Raw genomic sequence first — 21,261 nt, 5'->3', positions numbered from 1 at the left:
ACGCTGCTCAGAAACACCCAGTGGGAGTTGAGCATATCTCAGGTCCTGCTGCATGTAAGAACAAGTCCTTGTCTGGAGAGATGGATCAATAGTTATGAGCCCTGGGTCTAGCAGAGTCCTTGAGCTTGGTGCCCGGCCCCCAAATTAGACAACTCAAAACTGCCTGATCCAACTCTAAGGGATCCCAGGCCTCCGTACTTACACACATAATTTAAGGGTTTTTTTTTTTAATCTTAAAAATATTGAGTACAATCTAATGGGGTAGGGGAATGAGCCCTTCCCTGAGCAGCTGCTGGGCAAGAGTGGGCGGAGGCCAATGCTCGCCCCACGCCCCATGCAGCTCGCGCAGCTTTTCCGAATCTACTTCAGGAAGGGCAGTCAGAACTTGCAGCCAATGGGCATTAAGCACGTGCTGGCGTAAGACTCTTCAAAGGCTGTCACCACCTGGGTGTGGAGTGGAGACAGAGTTGGCTCTCTTTTTGCGAGGGTTGCCAGTTTGCAGAAAATGGACTCTGTGCCTGAAGGTGAGCTCTGGGTAACTTCTTAGTCCCAGCCGGGTCTCTGCATTGCCATCTTTGCTCTAGGGCCAGTTAGTATGCACGAACCCTCCCCTTCTGTCTTTAGGCCGGGGAGAGCTAAGAGGCCAAAGGGTCTCATTAGAAAAGAAGATAGTGTCACCCCAAGTTTGTTTTTCAAAAAAGTTAACCTGGAGAGGGGACATTTAGGAAGGTCCCTCGCCATTCCCAGACCTGGTTGTTAACTGGAGACATGCCCCGGGCGGGGGGTGATGTCTGGGCCACACTTTGCAGGAGTGTGAGGTGTTGCTGGGTTAACGGGGTGACTTGGGAACTACTGCGACTTATGGTCCGTGAGATGCCGTGTGAGCAGGAGTGTTGTTTGCTGCGGTGCCAAGTGAGGAAACTGAGTCAAAGGTAAGCAAGTGGCAAACTGACCAGTTAGAAAGCAGTTTGAAGCTCTTTATTTTCTGTGGATACACGCATCACGGCACCCATGTGGAGGTCAGGGGACAGCATGCGAGATTTGCTTCTTCCTTCCACGATGTGGGTTCTGGAGTCAAAGTTGGGTCCTCAGGCTTGGCGGTAGGCATAAGTCTTCGCTGCTTCCATCAAATCATTCCAGACAGTTGGGAACGAATGGGTGTGTCTGGGAGGCAGGAATGAGAGTGGAAATACAGGCTAAAGAAATGTGCTGGATTGTTTGGATTTGTTTGTTTAAGAGTCTTCACTCTGCAGAAAGCCGCAGCAGCTTGCAGCCCTCCATACTTCCCGACCCCCACCCTATATTTCCCAAAAAGTTTCTCAGCCAAATCTGTTTCCTCTACTGTGTCTTCGAGGAGGAGTCTGATCTATTAGGAAAGCTGCAATGTCTTCAAGTACATTAGCCCAAGCTATAAAGTCATGTAAAGTATTTGACTTCCCAGAACATCGGCTTTGAACCCTAAATGAAGGACAGAATTCTATTTTGATAGGTGTTTATGTGGAATTAAATGAGATACTGTAAAACCCTCCCCCACCCCACCTGCAGAAAAACAAACGCCAGGAAAGAGTCCGTTCCTGGGAGAAGACATTGCTGGTCAGATCATTCTAAAAAGTAAAGCTACCATGCCTTCTGCCGGCTGATGTGTTTACCCAAGGTCTCCTGCCTCTTCAGCCCTTCAGAGGGAAGGCCAGAGGCAGGATATATGCATAGCCAACTAAAGCTGTGTGAATGTGACGTTTAGACTTCAGACTGAATTTTTCACCCAGTGGTTGGGAGATTTGTTTGCTCCTGGTTAGCTTTCTTGATGTCTATTTTTTTAATTTCTAGAAAAAAATCTTAATTTTACTAGAAATACAACCATTTAAATTATGCTCATAATTTTTTTTGAGACAGGTCTCTCTATGTAAACCAGGAACTCGCAGAGATCCACCTGCCTCTGCCTCCCAAGTGCTGAAATTAAAGGCATGCGCCACCACACCTGGCTAAATTTTTTTCCTTAATAATAACCTGGTAATCAACATTCTTCCTACTGAGTGAGGCCTAGAAAACGCTTGCTTCTCCTAGCCTTCTAGGGGGCCGTTGGGTTTTCATTTGTCTCTTCTTTGATCTCATCTGTTTGTCTTGACTTTTAAAGACAAGGTCTTGCTGTGAAAGTCATAACATCCACCCCCTCCACCACCCCCTACCTCACCCCACCTCAGCCTCCTGAGTTTCTGGGATTACAGGTGTGAGCTACTACCTCAGCGAGCATTCAGTCCTATAAACCCCAATGTTCAATAATTACCAGTGCTTTGATCCCAGCACTCGGGAGGCAGAGGCAGGCGGATCTCTGAGTTCAAGGCCAGCCTGGTCTACAAGAGCTAGTTCCAGGACAGGCACCAAAGCTACAGAGAAACCCTGTCTCGAAAAACCAAAAAAAAAAAAAAAAAAAAAAAAAATTATCAGTGCTTTGAGGGATAATACGTCTTGGTGAAATGGTGTTTATTTCTCTTAGCTTTTACCAAAATGATGTTTAAATTAGGATTGCCTTTCGGTATGTGTCTTAACAGACACGAGGGTGAGTTCTCCCTATCCTTGGCCCATCTCATTTTCTCCACGCCCCTTAGCAGGTGTTAATCACCTCCCAGAGGTGCTCTGCTTTGCTGCACCCCTGTTTAGCATCCCTTTTCTGATGATTTCCAGCTGGGTGTGTTCCAAGGGTGCAGAGCCTCGTGGCTTAAAGGAACCCATGTGGCATTGATCAAGTCCTAAATGGTCTTTGCTCATGATGTTTGCCCTTACAAGTTCTGTGTTGCCCAGTTCCCTAAGGGGCTGGTACCTGTTTCCCTTTACCCCGAGTAGGGGCTCCTCTTCACAGGGACCACAACAGCCGTGTCTTATGCAGCATTGAAGACATACTCAGCTCAGTATGGCAAGAAACACACTCCCCGTGATCCTTAATTCTGTTAATAATAATGACGTCAGGTGTAGACGGAAGCCACAGACCGTTGTCTGATTTGCTCAATCTTCTGCTTATTGTAGAAAATTGAACTTGCTGGTGGTCTTTGTGGATGGGAACTGTGAAAAGTACTCACACTGTGTCTCACATTTACCAGTTCCAGGTCCAGCGTTTCTTTGTTTGGCTGTTTGGGGTTTGTCTTTTTGTTGTTTGGTTTGGTTAGACAACATTCTATTTAACAGCTCTGGCTGTCCTGGAACTCACTCTGTAGACCAGGCTGGCCTCGAAATCACACCTTTTGCCTCCCAAGTGCTGGGATTAAAGGCATGCACCACCACTGCATGCTGGCGTGTGTGTGTGTGATGGGCACCTAAGTGACGTGGTTCATGTGGAGGTAAAGAGACCGCTTTGAGGAGTTGGCTCTCTCTCCATCATGTGTAACTCAAGTCATCTGGTTGAAAATACCTTCACCTGCTGAGCCATCTCACCAGCCCCCACACTTCTCTTCTCCCCAACCCCAAGGTAACTTAAAAATTTAGTGACCTCTAATTATTTTATTGATATTTTTAGAATGAAGAGGGTGTAAATTAGATTCATTTTGCTCAGCGGTTCTCAACCTTGCTAATGCTGTGACCCTTTAATACAGCTTCTCAGGTTGTGGTGACCCCCAACCATAAAATTATTTTCCTTGCAACTTTATAACTGTAATTTTGCTACTATTATGAATTCTAGTGAAAATATCTGACATGCAGGATTTCGGATAAGACTCCTATGAAGGGGTCATTTTACCTTGAAAGGGGGTTGTGACCCACAAGTTGAGAGCCTCTGACTTTGCTTATCTTGTTCATAACTTTAGATCGTGGTACTTGAGCTCAGTGGTGGTGGCGCACGCCTTTAATCAGACAGAGACAGGAGAGTTCAAGGCCAGCCTGGTCTGCAGAGGGAGGTGTCTGAGCTGGTGATAATTAAGATGGTAGAGTGTTTGCCTCAAATCCCCAGCACCACTTGCCTGTAATTCCAGCACTGAGCAGGAGGGTCAAAAGCGAAAATGTAATCTCTGCTACATAGTAACTTCAAGCCAGCTAAGATATGTGATATACTTTTAAAGAAAAGATTCTCTTCTGATGTATTTCATCTGAGTTATTTTAGAAAAAAAATTCTATTCTGATGTATTTCATCTGAGTTATTTGGGGGTTAGATATAAAGAAATTGGTGTTCTGGGAATCCACTCAAAGAGGAGGGAATATATGAGCAAGGGAGGTCAAGATCATGGAGACACCTACAGAGACAGCTGAACCAAGTTCGTGGAAACTCATGAACTCTAGACCGACAGCTGTGGAGCCTCCATGGGACCGCACTAGGCCCTCTGCATGTGGGAAACGGTGGTGACTTGAACTGTCTCTGCGGCACCTGGCAGTGGGACCAGGATCTGCCCCTGGTGCATGAGCCAGCTTGTTGGAGTCCGTTTTCTATCATGGGATGCCATGCTCAGCCTTAATGTGGGAGGGAGGGGCTTTGTCCTGCCCCAACTTAATGTGCCAGACTTTGTTGACTCCCCGTGGGATCCCTTACCGGTCGGGAGGAGTGGGTGCTGGGGTAGGCTAGAGGGAAGGTGAGGGGTGAGAGGAGGGGGAGAACTGTGGGTAGAATTTGAAATGAAATTTTAAAAAAGAGATTAGTGCATACAAACATCTTACCCTTTCCTGCATCTGTTTTCCTCAGCTCTAGGAAACAGTGATTTTTTTTTTCTTTTTAATACTTTTATTCTTTGTTTCACATATGCCTACAGGGTACCGTGATCATATTTACTCCCTTCTGCCTCTCACGTGTCACCTTGAGGCCCCAAACCTGTCTCCCTTCCAACTTGATGTCCTCGTTTTTACAACTAGTTTTCAGTTGGAATTTTTTTCAGCAGATTATTTTATTACTTTATAAATAATACCAATCAAAATTTCCACTTCCTCCCCTGCTCCCACTTCCCTCCAGCTCCCCCACTCACCCTCCCTCCCTCCCCCTCCAATCCTAAGAGAAGGACTTCCTGTGGGAAGTCCAAGGCCCTCCCCCCTCCATCCAGGCTTAGGGAGGTGTGCATCCAAATAGACTAGGATCCCCAAAGCCAGTACATGCAGTAGGGACAAATCCCAGTGCCATTATCATTGGCCTCTTAGACTTTGATCCTTAGGGCTGTATATACAAAGCATGCACGAGGCTCTGACTTCAGTCTCTGGTGGTAGTGTGTGCTTAGCATGTGTGATACCCTGGCATCTCTGGTAGTGTGTACATATCATGCATGATGCTTTGGCTTCTGGTGGTGGTGTGTGTACAGCAGTCAGGAGGTCCTGCCTTCAGTCCCTAGTGGTTGTATTGCTTAGCATTCATGAAGTCCTGGCTTCAATCAGTCTCTAATGATAGCATGTTCATGAGGCCCTGGCTTCAATCATCTCTAGCACTTCCAAAAATCTCTTGGACTTTTTTGATGAAGTCATAATCTTATAAAAATGAACTCTGTTGGTCTTAAAGATCCTATGTTGTCATGCATTTCAGAACTAAGTAGTTGATTTTTTTTAATTTATTTATTTTTATGTACATTAGTGTTTTGCCTGCACATGTATCTTTATGGGGGTGTCCAATCTTGGCACTACAGGAAATTATGAGATGCCATATGGATGCTGGAAATTGAATCCACATCCTCTGAAAGAGCAGTCAGAGCTCTTAACCTCTGAGCCGTCTCTCCAGTCCCTCAGTAGTTATTTTAACACTGCCCAAACCTCACCCTTCATACCTGCAAACTTAAGTGGATTGTTAATTCACTTTTTTGTTTTGCTTTTGAGGTAAGGAATAGGTGTCAGTTTTGAGTCATGCAGGAGTCTTGGGATTAGCCAGTCATGGTAATGTACACCTTCAGTCCTGATGCTTAGATTGGGAGGCAGAGACCAGCAGATCTGAGTTCAAGGCCAACTTGGTCTACATAGCAAGTTCTAGACCAGCTAAAATTATAGAGAGACCCTGTCTCAAAATAGTCTATAATGACTCCCAACAGCCCTCCTGTTGGCCACTTGGTGGTCATGATGGCCAAGGAGAGGTGGGGGCTCTGGTTTCCATTTTCAGAGGAGAAGATGCAGCCTTGGGGGATGGGTTCAGTTACTTGCCATGTAGACACATCAAACAGCAGATCTATTTTCTTTTTGGAGGAATCTCCACACAGATGGCTGCACCAATCTGTTTCCACCAGCAGTGAATAAGGACTCCTGTCCCCTGGATCCTCACTAGCCATTCTTTTTCTTGGTGACAGTCATCCTGACTGAGGTGAGATGGGACCTCAAGGCAATTTCAATTTGCCCTTGAATCTTTAAACTCTTTGTTTTATGGGATCTCTCCAATTGTTTACTTTATACCACAAAGCTAGAGTTATGGAAAACCAGACTAGCCAAAATGACCTATTTTATGTGCATCGTTGTTTAGTCTGTATGTCTATATGAGGGTGTCAGATCCACTAGAACTTGAATTACAGACAATTGTGAGCTGCCGTGTGGGTGCTGGGAATGGAAGCTGGGTCCTCTGGAAGAGCAGCCAGTGCTCTTAATCACTGATCCATCTTCTAGCCCCAAAGAGGGCATTTCTTGGGATTGCTACATTGTTCTGTCAAAGGCCACATAGAGAAGAAGAAATGTAAGACTGTATGGCTCTGAAACAGATTGGGCTAGTGCCAGATGAGAAACCATTTCTGTTCTGCGGTTGCTGGCGGTTACCAGGATTTGTGTGTGTTCATTACCCATCTACTTCGGAGGGATTTCTGTTCAGGTCCTTATCCTGTTTTAAATTCTCTTGATTGGTGTTTTTAATTTTTCTGTGTATTATACATGTCATGTCATATATGTGGAGATCAGAATGATTTTGTGGAGTAGAATCTGCCCTTCTACCCCTTTACATGGGTTCTGGAGATCAAACTCAGGACACAAGGCTTCTATGACAAATGGCCTTTACCCTCTGAGCCATGGTCTTATTACTGATCTTAGAGTCTTTTTATCTACAGTTAGGTCATTTATTGGACATAGCTTTAATATTTGCTTATTTGTATCTTACGTGTGCATGCTTATAGAGGTCAGAGGACAACTGACCAGAGCCAGTTCTCTCCTTCCACCGTGAACGTCTCATGGATCGAGCTTGGGTCAGCAAGCGTGGCTACAAGCTCCATTACCTACCAAGTCATCTTGCTAGCCTTTGAGTTCCTTTTTATGATTTTTTTTTAGATTATTTGAAATACAACTTTATTCTGATTCTAAACAAAAAGAATGGGAATGACAGGAACAAGATTTTACCACTGACTGAGTAGTGCGATGTGACTGTAGCAGTCTTATTTTTGAAATTCAGGAAACAACTGTGTTCCAAACAGCTAAATATGCAAGTCCAAAAAAAATGAAGTATGTTAAAAAAAAAAAGTATGTTTTAACTGCCACATTCACTCCGAAGCCCATTCATCTCCTTCAGCATCCAATGAAGTACACGATCTGCTTAGCTAAATAAGGTGGCACACACGCTGCACAGCTGACGTCACAGGACAGTTGCCTATAAAACTAGACTTCTGACGCGGGGCTCCAGCTTCACTCTCTCACAGGTCATCATCCTCATCCGGGAGGGCAGTCGTTTGAGCAACCTCTAAATCATGCTCGTACTATGCTGCCAGAGCTGGGTCCATGACCACCTCAGGTGGGGCAAGCGCAGACATGGCAACAAACTCCAAATTAGGGTCTCCAATGAGCTTTCTGGCAAGCCAGAGGAAAGGCTTTTCAAAGTTGTAGTTACTTTTGGCAGAAATGTCATAGTACTGAAGGTTCTTCTTTCGGTGGAAGACAATAGATTTTGCCTTCACTTTTCTGTCCTTAATATCCACTTTGTTGCCACACAACACAATGGGGATGTTTTCACACACACGTACCAGATCTCTATGCCAGTTAGGTACATTCTTGTAAGTAACTCTTGATGTTACATCAAACATTATAATGGCACACTGGGCTTGGATGTAGTAGCCATCGCGCAGGCCTCCGAACTTCTCCTGGCCGGCTTGTCCCACACGTTGAACTTGATGGGTCCTCTGTTGGTATGGAAGATGAGCGGATGCACCTCCACGCCCAAGGTGGCTACATACTTCTTCTCGAACTCGCCCGTCAAGTGGCGCTTCACGAACGTCGTCTTCCCGGTGCCGCCGTCGCCCACCAGGACGAGCTTGAACTGGACCTGCGGCTCTCCCTGGGCGGCCATCGCGGCAATCCTTCCGAAAGACTCTCCGCGCCTGTCCGACTAAAGCTGGAAAGATGGCAAAAGCACGATTCAAAATCTATGATTTTAGTTTTGAGACAGGATTTCTCTGTATAGCTCTGGCTGGCCTAGAACTCTCTATGAAGGCCAGACTGGCCTTAAGTTCACAGAGATCACCTGCCTCTGCCTGCCGAGCACTGGAATTAAAGGCATGTGCCACCACTGCCCTGCTAGAGTTCCTTTTAATGCCAAACTTTACAGACTTTATGTAACTTATCAACAGTCCCCAAGTGGAACGGATCTGAAAAGGTGGGTCCTGGTTGTTAGCAACTGCTGGGGACCTATTGCTACTTTCTCTGTACAGTACTGTGGCCGAGACCTCTAAGAGGGCAGGACATTAAATCAAGTCTGTGCTGGGTGTTGTTTAGGGAACTAAGGAGCTAGCCCCTGGAATGCCCCAGATTCTATATTCCGGTGACAGACAGATGGGTAACTGGTGTGAGATTTACAGAGACCTGTCCCTGTGACATAGGCTTGGCTTGGGATGCCCCCCCCCCATCCCAGGAGGAAGGGCGATGGTTGTTCATGTGACTGAGGTCAGTCATTCAACTTGAAGCTTTCACAGTTCTCTGCTGAGCCTGCCCAGCCTCCCACATCTCACAGTGTGTTACCACAAGGTCTGCTTCTCCCCCAAAGCCTGAGCTCTGACAGGAGGCACACTACCCTCCCTCTACTCCAGCCACACTCTACAGTGGTTTCTCGGGGAGTTAGATAAGAACTTGGGGTGTGTAAGCAATTACTGAAGGAAAAAATGCTCAGGCTTGACCACAGGTGAACACGAGCGTCGGTGTGGATAATGCCACCGTTGCGGACCACCTAGCCTCTCTCTTGGAGAATCACCTAGGACCTGTCTTCTGGGGCATAACCATTTGCATCGTTGAAGACATGAAACTCTTCATGCTCTCTAAGAAAGCCAAGAATGAGATGGAAAAAAGTAAGAATTGGTAGGGTCAAGTCTGGTTTTGGGTTTTTTTTTGGGGGGGGGGGTTGTTTGTTTGTTTGAGACACAGTATCTCTATATATAGCCCTGACTTCTGGAACTCGCATTGTATACCAGGATGGCCTCCAACTCACAGAGATCCATCTGCCTCTGCCTCCCAAATGCTGGGATTAAAAATGTGCACAACCACAGCCTGGCTGTCAATCCCAACTCTTAATGAGAATGGAACACCAATACTCTTTTGGGTTCACCTCTTCTGTGTGAGTCTGGGCCACAAGAAATGTGATCCATTGCATCTTCATTGGGTAGAAATTGACATAAGTGTCCCTCATGGACTTGGAAGTATGGGGAGAGAAGTAGGTAGGAACTTCTCTCCCGGGACGGATTAGTTGAGATTGACAGGATGGCATCATAAATGCTAAGCATGGGCTTGAGAGTTGATTTGTTACTGGAAGGAGTCTGTGCATCTTCCTGTTCAGAACCTTGGGTTCATCTCTCAGAATCCTAGCTCCTAGAGATCATATGCAGAATGCAGACCGTTGCAAAGGGTTCTTGGAATCATGTATAGAAAGTGGCTGGTGTTTGGTTATTGAGAACACTGTTACCTAGTTGGGGGTAACCCTCTGGGCTCAAGGATGAAGAACTGAAGTTTAAGGTCCCGATTAAAAAACCCTGCTTGAATGATTTTTCCCTATTGATCACTTAAATTAGGTTACATGGTTGGGATAGGAATAAGAAAGATTATTTTATCAGATGAATTCTCAGCTACAGACTTAAGACTTAGAATAACAATATCATGGCTGGGCAGATAAACTGGTCATAGAAACTGTAGGAATTGTGGAATATAGGAGTTCAAGCCTATAATCTCAGCTGAGAAGGCTGAGGCAGAAGGATCACAAGCTTAAAGCCCAAATGGATAACTTCGTTATATATTACATATTGCCTCAAAGTAAAAGGCAGTGTGGGGGCAGGGCACTGGAGTAGAACACTTACCCAAAATTCATCAGTGAGGTGCTGTAGATGTGGCTCGGGTGTAAAGCACTTGCTTTGACATTACCAGTGAAGAAGTTGGAGGTGTGTGTGTTATCCCCCACTGAGGGACTGGGGGTGTGGCTCGGTGGTAGAACTCTTGCCTAGACTCCCCCAGTGAAGGACTGGGGGCATGACCCAGTAGTAGAGCACCTGGCCTAGAATCCCCCAGTGAGAGGCTGGGGATGTGGCTCAGTGGTAGAACCCCTGCCTAGTCTGCACAAGACAGACCCTAGGTTAAGTTGCAGTCCTCCTTATCAGGAAGCTGCAGTACCTTTTTGCTCTGAAGAAGCCCCATGTGGAAGGCAATGAAATGTAAATACTGTTTCCCGAGTCTGTGGTGTAGGTCTAGCTGTAGGACTGCCGATATGCTGACACCTTCTTAAGCCCTGTGGTTGGTCCTGAAAGCCACTCGGTGAAATGAGGTCCCCATGCTGGGTGCTAAAATAGGGTATCTTCCAACGTACAATATGTATCAGAGGTGAGATTTGGTCATTTAACATTCAGTGAGTACATATTTAAAGTTCTCCATGTATCAGCTACCAAAGAGGTGATAGGAAGGGGGGCAAAAGTGTCTGATTCTCGAAAATGGTGTGTAACCCTGATGAGATGGCACACGCCAGAGTCACAACAGTTAGAGAGTAGAGATAAGAGGACCGTGTCATCTTTGGGGTCATGTTGGACACAAAAAGCGACAAAATGGTGGTACAAATGAACTGTGCAAGTTCTTATACCACACTAAAGGGATGAAAAGTCCAGGATCACTTTACATGAAATGAGATTCATACTCAGATGAAAACAGAGAAATAAGGCAACTTCATTAGGCACTGGGTAAAGATGAACATTCTGAACAGAAGGTAGTCGTGCTGTGAAGCCTTTTAACCGTTTGGGTAGATGGGCTGAGGATGATTCTGTGGACAAGCATGAGGACCTGAGTTCAAATCACCAGAACCCATATAAAAATCCAGGTGTGACAACTCATGCTTGTAATTCCATCTCGGGGCAGGGGAAAACAAGTGAGTCCTGGGAGCTTGCTGGCCAGCTAAGCCAAAATGGCAAGCTCCAGTTTCAGTGAGACCTTGCCTCAGAAAATAAGATGGATTGCCGGGCAGTGGTGATACACGCCTTTAATCCCAGCATTTGGAAGGCAGAGGCAGGCAGATCTGAGTTTGAGGCCAGCCTGGTCTACAAAGTGAGTTCCAGGACAGCCAGGACACAGAGAAACCCTATCTTGAAAAAAAACTAATAATAATAATGTGGATCAATTCATATCAGTCAGTTAACTTCCTCTGATTTGTCGAGAACGGCCCTGCATCTGTGACAGAACTAAAACAAGGATGGTGACTTAGTTTGTTCTTTGGGAGAGGGAAAAACAGTTGGCAGACTTTCTGGAAAGACGCAGTACACATATCTATTCGGCAAAAACGGAACCTACCCGTAGGACAAAGTGATCACGCCAATGTCCAACTGGGTGAATGAATTTTTCTTGGGGTTACTAACGAGTGTGGGTGAGGATTAACTCACAAGGGGCAGGGATGATGCATAAACAGCTGCATCGCTGGAAAGCTCTCTGCACAGCTGGACGGTCCAGAATCTCTCCTCTCTGCACAGCTAGACGGTCCGGAATCTGTCCCCTCTGCACAGCTGGACGGTCCAGAATCTCTCCTCTCTGCACAGCTGGACGGTCCGGAATCTGTCCCCTCTGCACAGCTGGACGGTCCGGAATCTCTCCCCTCTGCACAGCTGGGCGGTCCGGAATCTCTTCTCTGCAGTTGCGCTCTCCTCCCCCAGCTGTTAACACTCCTTTTCTTACTGCTGGAGACTGGCCTTCCAGACTCTTCCAGGTTTCTGTTCTCCTAGATATCTGATCTTTTCTTTGCCTCCTGAGTCTCATTAGCCACCTCCTCCCTCCTAGAGGGAATGATTTCAGGTCTGAGGAAGCTGAGACATGCCTGTGAAGGTCAGAAGACTACCCTCTTGGTTTGGGTTTTCTCCTCCCATCATGTGGGTGTAAGGAATTGAACTCAGGTTTTGGTGGCAGGTGAGAGAGCTTCTTGGCTCAGCTGCAACTTTCAGAAGACAGAATGTAACCATTTATACACTTATGGGTAGGTAAACAGTATCTGGGTCGTTCATGGATGCCTGCTAGTATATTAATGATGCACTATTTTTAATTTATATATTAGAATATACAGAGATGGAGAGATGGTTGAGTGGTTAAGAGCACTGGCTGTTCTTCCAGAGAACCCGGGTTCAATTCCCAGCACCCACATGGCAGCTCACAGCTGTCTAACCCCAGTTCCAGGGAATCTGATACCTTCATGTACATAAAATAATAATTTGCATATACATATTTGTATATATGGCCATATGTCTTAGGAGGAGGCTGCTTGTTTGTTCCCGGCTGGTCAGCCCCAAAATAATCACACAGAAACCATATTACTTGCAATACTGTTTGGCCAATAACTTAAGCATATTTTAACTCATTTCTTAAACTAACCCATCTCCATTAATCTGTATCACCATGATGTTGTGGCTTACTAGGTAAGGTTCTGGCACCTGTCTCTGGAGGGGCTATGTGGCTTCTCCCAGAATTCAGTTTTTTCCCCACCTAGCTAAGTTCTGCTTTTGCTATAGGTCCAAAGCAGTTTCTTTATTAATCAGTGATAATCAAAGCATACAGAGGGGAATCCCACATCAGCCATACACACTCATACATACATAGAAAATCATAGAAAATGAGTTTTTGATCATGCATTAGATTTTTTTGGACAATATGTTGAATGGATGAAAATGATGATTGTAAGTTAAAACGCAGCTCATTGGTAGCACAAAGCCCCAGCTGGATTCAGTCCCCAGCATTGAATAAATAGGACAAGGTGGCATACACCTATAATCTTAGCACTTAGGAGGCAGAGGCTGGAGTTCAAGGTCATTCTTGGCTTAGGTGAACTCCACATTTAGTAGAAAACCTGTCTGGGAAGAAAATAGGTGAGTGGATGTCTTGTTTTCTATTGCCATAAAGAGACATTATGACCAAGGCAAACTATAAAAGAAAGCCGTTAAATGGGGGACTTGCTTACAGCATCAGAGTTAGTCCGTGGTCATCATGGCAGGCAGCATGAACTGGAGCAGTAGTGAGAGCTCTGATCCATAGACGCACAGAAGGGAGGGTGGGCCTGGTGTGGGCTGTGGACTTTTGAAAGCTCCTCCAACAAGCTCACACCTCTTAATCCTTCTCAAACTGCAGAACCAAACATTCAAATATATGAGCCTATGGGGACCATGCTCTTTCAAACCAATGCAACAGAGTTCGGATAAATGACTCCGTGGTTAAGAGCACCTGCTACTCTTGCGGAGGACCAGTGTTCCACTCGAAACACCCACAGCAAGTGGCTCACAGCTGCCTGTAACTCCAGTTCCATGAATCCTATGTCCTCTTCTGGCCTCCAGGGGCAACTGCATGCGCACAGACATAAAACAAAATTCATAATTTTTTTCAAAAACCAGGCAGGTGTCTACAGAGTAAAGACATCCACGCTTGATGTGCATGTGCACCCACACACGCACACACACACAGTTGAAGCCTCTAATCAGGTAATTCACACGTATCAAGGTAGTTGCTCGCTATGTAGGTCTGAAATTTGAAGGCACTGAGGACGACTAATGAACATTTAATGCCTATGACCCAGCACCTCATTAGGTCACCCACCCAAAGCTACGCAGCAGAGTGAGTATAGAATGCATGTGTAAAGTGCAGATTGGAGCATCCTTACCTGTCTGTCATCTCAGCTACATGCATATGTTAAAGTGCAGATTGGAGCATCCTTGCCTGTATGTGTCAGCTGTTTTTCTATGCTCCTGAGGCAGAAGGGCCCATCTGTGTCCTATGACAGACGACTCCGGTCATAACCTGAGCCGAGGCTTGTTCTCATTCCCCTCGGTACTTTGGGTATGAAGTGTTCTCGTCCCCAGCTGGGGCAATCAGACTGTGACTCACAACAGCATTCTCTCTTCCTCTCTGTTGCAGAAAGCTCAGTGCGTAACCCGGAAGAAGGCAGTGGACCAGTTCAGAATGACGAAGGATCAGATGATGAACGGCCACCAGGTTTGCAGGCAGGGTTGGGTGTAAACATGGATACACTTAAAGCCACGTGGTATATAGTTAACTAAAGAATTAGAGCCCTGAATTCTTTTTGTCATTGTTTTGTTTTTTGAGAAAGGTTTTTTCTATGTAGCCCTGGCTGTCCTGGAACTTGCTCTGTAGATCAGATTGTGTTAAACTCACAGAGATCCGCCTGCCTCTGCCCTCCCGAGTGCTGGGACTAAAAGTGTGTGCCACCGCAGCCCAGCTAGGCCCCCTGAATTCTTACAGGTGTACATCCAGGATTGGAGTCTGGCTCCCAGCCCCCTCATCAGGTGGCTCATAACCACTGGTAACTCCAGCTCCAAGAGATCAACACGTCTGTCTTCTGTGGGCACAAGTGCTCACACATACCCACACAGACATGTAATTAAACATCTTTTTAAAAAGGGAGTTCTTTATGAGGAATAAAGCTAAGGTTGACCTCTGGCATCATCATCCACACTCAACCTGTACTTTCCACATAACACACACACAAAATTCTACTAAATTGTCTAGACAGAGGTGCGGGGGGTTGATCTGGGGTTTCTCAGTTCTAGCTGACTGGCCTATGAGCCTGTCCTTATATCACTGCCCCCACTGACTGAAATGCTGTTTCTTTCCGGATCTAAGATACTCTCCATTTTATCTGCAAAATTTGGAGGCCATTCTCAGTCCCACTGATTCTATCATAAACTTTTTTTTTTTTTTTTTGGTTTTTGAGACAGGGTTTCTCTGTGGCTTTGGAGCCTGTCCTGGAACTACTCTGTAGACCAGGCTGGTCTCGAATTCACAGAGATCCGCCTGCCTCTGCCTCCCGAGTGCTGGGATTAAAGGCGTGCGCCACCACCGCCCGGCTTCTATCATAAACTTTAAAATCACTTTGACAGTTTCTTGGAAGTCAGCTGGACTCTTGATATAGATTGCATTAAGCTGCATGGAGCTGTGTTTGGGTATATAACCAGCTGTATTAATAAGGTTGAGTCCTGAGGCTTAAATTGTTCAGTCCGTAAAATGTTTGCTGCACAAGGACCTGAGTTCAAGTCCCAGAACCCATATTAAAGGGCCATGTGGGAGTGGTATGTGCCTGTAATACCAGCACAGAGGAGGCAGACACAGGAGGATCTATGATGCCGGCTGGCCAGCAAGTCTTGATATATTGGTGAGATCGAGGTTTAGTAAGAAACTCTCAAAAAATAGACTGGGTTCCAGAGAGATGGCTCAGCAGTTCTGAGCACTGGCCACTCTTCCGGAGGAACAGGTTCAGTGTTCAGCACCCCTGTGCCAGCTCACAGCCATCTGAAACTCCAGTTCTAGGGTATCTGCTGCCTTCTGGCCTCAGCAGGCATAGCATGCACAAGGTGCACAAGCATATATACAGGCCAAATAGTCATAAAATAAAAATAAATACATCTTTAGAAATTTAGAATGAGAGTGATTGCAAAAGACACAAAAAGTCAGCGTCCAGTCCACATATATGCCCTTGAATGTGCACATGAACCTACCCACATGTGTGTACACATACACATAGAACATGGACAACCAACCAGAGGACACACCCCCAAACAAAAGTGACTCCAAATGCCGAGACTTCCACAGCCATCAGTAGAGTCTCCAGAGCCCCCACCCAATCTGTGGAGGGATTTTCACCATGCAGGTGACCACAGCTGCACGACTTCATGTGTGCAGCAGCAGTAGCGTGTGCAGAGCACAGCATTTCACAGCTCTCCTCCCCATCCTCCAGCTCTTACGTTCTTTCTGCCCGTCTTCCTCTGTGCACCTTAAGCCTGGGGTCTGGGTAGTCAACACAGATGGCATCTCGATAATTTTGTGTTGTAAGGAGGCCACTTGTTTGTTCCCAGCTGCTCAGCCCCGAAATAATCAAACAGAAACCATATTATTTGCAATACTGTTTGGCCAATAGCTTAAGCGCCTTGCAGGGAGGGGCCTCTTGTTTGTCCCTGCTGCCCAGCTAGCTTAGCCCCAAAATAATCACACAGAAATTGTATTTGTTAAATCACTGCTTGGCCTATTAGTTCTAACATCTTATTGGCTAATTCTTACACCTTGATTTAGCCCATTTCTATTAATCTTACCAGGAAGATTCAGCATGTCTGATTCTGGTGGCTCCATGGTGTCTCTCTGAGTCTGCTTTCTTCCTCCCAGAATTCAGTTCTGTCTTCTCCACCTACCTAAGTTCTTCCCTATCAGGTCAAAGCAGTTTTCTTTATTCATTAACCAATACAAGCAACACACAGAGGGACTCCCACATCATAAGCGTATTTCTGGATAACGCATATCTTAAGTTAAACCCATCTCCAGTAATCTGTATCACCACGAGGCTGTGGCTTATTGGGTAAAGTTCCAGCGTCTGTCTCCAGCGGGGCTACATGGTTTCTCACTGACTCCACCTTCTTTTTCCCAGCATTCAGTTTAGTTTCCCCTGCCTAGCTCTGTTCTGCCCTACTCTGCTCAAAACAGTTCTTTATTATCACGGCATACAGAGGGGAATTCTGCATCAATTTTGTTCTGTCCCTTTTACAGAGTTCTTTCAAGCTGAGGAACAAGATTCAGAGGCAGACAAAAGTGAACAAGGTGAAGAAAATGTCTGTGGCCAATGATAAGGGCATTCAGAGAGGAGGTGGGGTTCTGGTGTCACTGGTGTGTTCACCTGAACCTTCCTTGTGAGTCCTGGAGTTGAACATCATGGACAGAGCCATGTGGCTCACAGCAATTTATGTTGGGTGGTAATTTATAAGACGTTCAAAATAACCCATAATTCCAGCAATCTGGACACAAGCACAAGCTTATTTGATGTGTTCTAAACACAGCTGAGAGTAATTACCTACCCTGATCAAAATTAGAGATTTTTTTACTGTAAGTCCCTTCAGATTCCTCTCCTCTATTTTTGAGATGTTGTAGGCCATTGTTAATTAGACTTATCTTGAAGATATACATGTCAGTTTCAACTACATAGAAGTTTTTTCAAATTTTGTTTTTCTTCTGCTCTCTTCCCTGACCTCATACCATCTAGATGGCCTGCATAGCTATAAGGCCCACGTGATAGCCAAGTTTGACACACGCGTGGAAGTACACTATGACAGCCCAGAGATGCAGGTGCTGCTCAAGGCTTTCAAGTCGTACCAGAAAGCCTTCTGGCCTCATACTGTCATCCTACATGGAAAACCAGGCGTTGGAAAGTCAGCTTTGGCCAGAAGTATCGTTCTGGGCTGGGCACAGGGTAAACTCTACCAAGACATGTCCTATGCCTTCTTCTTCTCTGTTAGAGAAATAAAATGGACAGAGAAGAGCAGTTTGGCAGAGTTGATTTCCGAGGAGTGGCCATACTTGCAGGCTTCAGTGGCAACGATCATGTCCAAACCTGAAAGACTCTTGTTTGTCCTGGATGGTTTTGACGACCTGGACTTGGCCCTCCTGCAGGATGACATGAGGCCCTCTGGAGACTGGGAAGATGAGCAGCCCATATACATCCTGATGTACAGCCTCCTGATGAAGGTCCTCCTACCCCAATCCTGTCTCATAATCACCACCAGAGACACGGACCTAGAAAAGCTCAAGTCATTGGCAGTGTCGCCCCTCTACATATTGGTTGGAGGACTGTCGGCAATGAGGAGGACTCGGCTACTCCTCGAGAACATCTCCGATGACCAGCAAAGAAAGCACGTGGTCCGTACTGTGATAGATAACAACCAGATATTTGACCAGTGTCAAGTCCCCGCCATATGCTCGCTGGTCTGTGAGGCTCTGAAGCTACAGGAGAAACTGGGAGAGAGATGCGCCCCAGTCTGCTGGACTCTTACCAGTTTGTATGCCACCTTGGTGTTCCACCAGCTCACCCCAAGAGAGCCTTTTCAGAGTTGCCTCAGTCACAGAGAGCAAGTTACCTTAATGGGTCTGTGCAGTATGGCGGCGGAGGGGGTGTGGAACATGAGGTCGGTGTTCTACGATGATGACCTGCAAAACTACGGCCTAAAGGAGGCTGCGATCTCGGCCCTCTTTCACATGAACATCCTTCTCCAGGTTGACGACAGCACCAAGCAGTATTACATTTTCTTCCACCTCAGCCTGCAGGATTTCTGTGCCGCCTTATACTACCTCTTAAAGGGGCTGAAGAAGTGGAATCAGCACTGTCTGTTCATTGAAAACCCAAAGAGGAGCATCATGACGCTGAAGCGAACCAACTTCAACACTCACCTCCTTGGGATGAAGCGTTTCCTATTTGGCCTCATGAACAAGGACACGATGAGGACCCTGGAGGCTCTGCTTGGATGTTCTGTGTCCCCTGCTGTGAAGCAGAGGCTCCAACACTGGGTCTTTGAAGTGGGTCAGCAGGTCAGCGCCACCAGCCCAGCGGATGTTCTGGATGTCTTCTACTATCTCTTTGAGTCTCAGGACGAAGAATTTGTTTGCTGGGCTCTGAATAGCTTCCAAGAAGTGTGGCTTCAGGTTAGTCAGAAGATGGACTTAATGGTATCTTCCTACTGTCTCCAGCACTGTCAGAACTTGAAGACACTCCGGGTGGATGTCAGAGACATCTTAGTGGATAAGAATGCTGAGCTGTGCCCCGTTGCTCTCCCGCAGTGAGTATCAGATGATTTTCGTCCTAAGTTAGTAATTTTGTATGTTATCTGGTTAGACATGGCGTTCAGAAATATTTAGGGTACCAGATGGATCTTAAAGGGTCTCACCATTTGGGCTCATGGGGTGGTCAGTTCTGACCCCTGGTCTTTTACTTACTAACAGGACCTGACAAGTCTAGGTCATCGTTAGCTGCTAGATAAGCCCTTTAAAACAGAGTCCAATGCTGGGGGGATGTAGCTCAGTTGGTAGACAGATCTCGGGAGACTGCTTGCCTAGCATGGATGAAGCCCAAGGTTCGATCCCCAGCACTGCACAGACTGTGTGGGATGTGGTGCACACCCACAAACCCAGCAATCAGGAGGTAGCGGCATCAAGCTAGCTTCCACCCGTAAGCCAATTAGAACAGCCAAACTGTAGTAAAATGCAGAAAAAATATCTGTTCAGGGTTGCCACATTGAAAAAAGGGACAAAAATCAGTAGGTCTCTATTGATGCCCCTCCGCATAGCCCATCTTTGGATCCTGCAGTGAGGTAAAGGTGCAGGCCATGCACATCTAAATGGCGTAATCCCTGCCCACCGCTGACTCCTGGCCTTGCCTCAGTCTCTCCAACAAGGTGGGTTGCTCTGTGTGAAATCTTTTTCTGGGAGACTAGTGCCAGGCTCCAGACTTTTCCTTCTCCCAGCTGGCATTTGACTGTTTCCGAGTCCGCATGCCTACATGATCCATTCACCATTTGCACGCAGTCTGTTCCAATAATCCTTCTTGCCTTCCTGTTACCTGAAAACACATCACTCTCTGCCACCTAAAGACAAACGCACGAGAAGTGCGGGGCACAGTGCTCACTCACTCCGCTTCAGCTGATGGCCCTCTTTGTGTCTGTTTCTGCATACAGCTGACTGCACTTACCACAGACACGTGGCACAAAGCCTGGAGGAGCCAGGGACCATAAGTCGAGAGCTGGCGCGAGTCACAGCACAGGCTATGACTTTTCTAGAGATATGTGCAGGAAGGCACATCTGGTCTCTTTAGACCTGTGAGGTCTGGAGTCCCCAAGAATGTCTTAAAGGGACAGACCCATGTTGTAACAATACGCCAGCGTGGGGCTCCTGTACCATGTCTTCCTTCTAGAGGTCCCTGTTTATTTCTCATAGTAGCTTGCTCTGTAATGTTTTCCTAGAGAGATACAAGCAAACCTCTACTCGCCCCACATAAGAAGCCAACAAAAGCCTAGAGTTATCGTTCTACCAAAACTATTTTGGTGAAGCAGCAAGTTTATTGGGTTTGCTTAGAGAAACCTGGATAACCCAAAGCAACAGCATCCTAATAAAGTCTCCCTCGTGCAGATAACGGCCTCATGGGAAACTGTGTCATGGAGTTGTTTTTAGCCATTTATTTCCACATATAGTCTGGCACCCTCCCAAATTCCTTGCACCTGAGGGAGGAGAGGAAGTAAGAGCTGGGCTTGCACCTCAGGACAAGGGTCCTGTAATCCTCCTCTGCTGCTAAGGAGTATCAATAGTTCCATTGCCATATACCTGGCTGTTGCATCTTGTTCTGTTCCGTTAATTGCCATAGCTAACTGGAAGTGGAAATCTCTAATCCAAGAGATGAGATGATGATTGTATCATCTCCAGACTTTAAAACAAATCTAGGCTGGACAGATGGCTCAGCAGTTAAAGAGCACCTGCTGCTCTTCAGACCTGAACTTGTTTCCTAGCCCCACACTGAGTGGCTCATAACTGCTGATAACTCCAGCTCCACGAAAATCTGATGCCATCTTCTGGCTTCCATGGGCACACCTACGCACGCATGTACATACCCACCCATAGACACGCATACATACGCATGCATGCATGTAACCTTTAAAATAAGATTTTTTTAATGGCATAACAATACAGCTGCACCATTTGACCACTAGGGGTGCTAGACTTTAAGTCGCCTGTGACAGGGAGGGCTGTGAGGATCCTGAGCACTCTAGCATACCCCCGGGGATGTCCACCTGTTCAGTCCTTCTGTTTTCTCCTCGCTGACACAGGTCACAGGGTAAGTCCCTCATCATGGAGCTGTGGGAGGACTTCTGCTCAGTACTCAGCACACATCCAAAACTGAATAAGCTGGATCTGGGTAGCAGTGTCCTGAAGGAATGGGCCATGAAGATACTATGTCTCAAACTGAGGAATCCAGCCTGTAATGTACAGAATCTAATGTAAGTACCACCAGCCGGCTACAAGGCAGGACTTCCCTTGGCAGGCTTCTCCTGCCTAGACAGGGCCCATCTATAAACCCTGAGAGGATGAGCACTATAAAGGGTG

General features: G+C 46.4%; 1 protein-coding gene and 1 pseudogene across 2 annotated transcripts in view; one reads left to right on the top strand and one right to left on the bottom strand.

Moving 5' to 3' along the window:
* Nucleotides 1–465: 465 nt before the first annotated feature.
* Nlrp5 (NLR family pyrin domain containing 5) overlaps nucleotides 466–21,261 on the top strand; it is a 39,885-nt gene continuing 19,089 nt past the window's right edge. The window contains exons 1-5 of one of the 2 annotated variants that reach the window (XM_057761796.1): nucleotides 466–524; nucleotides 14,254–14,331; nucleotides 16,891–16,941; nucleotides 17,381–18,947; nucleotides 20,985–21,155. In XM_057761796.1, coding sequence (XP_057617779.1) covers nucleotides 506–524; nucleotides 14,254–14,331; nucleotides 16,891–16,941; nucleotides 17,381–18,947; nucleotides 20,985–21,155 — 1,886 coding nt within the window. In that variant the 5' untranslated portion in view covers nucleotides 466–505. The remainder of the gene's footprint in view (nucleotides 525–14,253; nucleotides 14,332–16,890; nucleotides 16,942–17,380; nucleotides 18,948–20,984; nucleotides 21,156–21,261) is intronic. The other variant, XM_057761797.1, reaches the window with a different exon arrangement.
* On the bottom strand, nucleotides 7,384–8,197 carry LOC130869588 (GTP-binding nuclear protein Ran-like; annotated as a pseudogene).

The sequence above is a fragment of the Chionomys nivalis genome, chromosome 2, assembly GCF_950005125.1.
Source record: "Chionomys nivalis chromosome 2, mChiNiv1.1, whole genome shotgun sequence".
NCBI classification, from domain to species: Eukaryota; Metazoa; Chordata; class Mammalia; order Rodentia; family Cricetidae; genus Chionomys; species Chionomys nivalis.
Note: the sequence above shows the minus strand (reverse complement) of the source record. Positions and strands in the feature narration are given on the sequence as shown.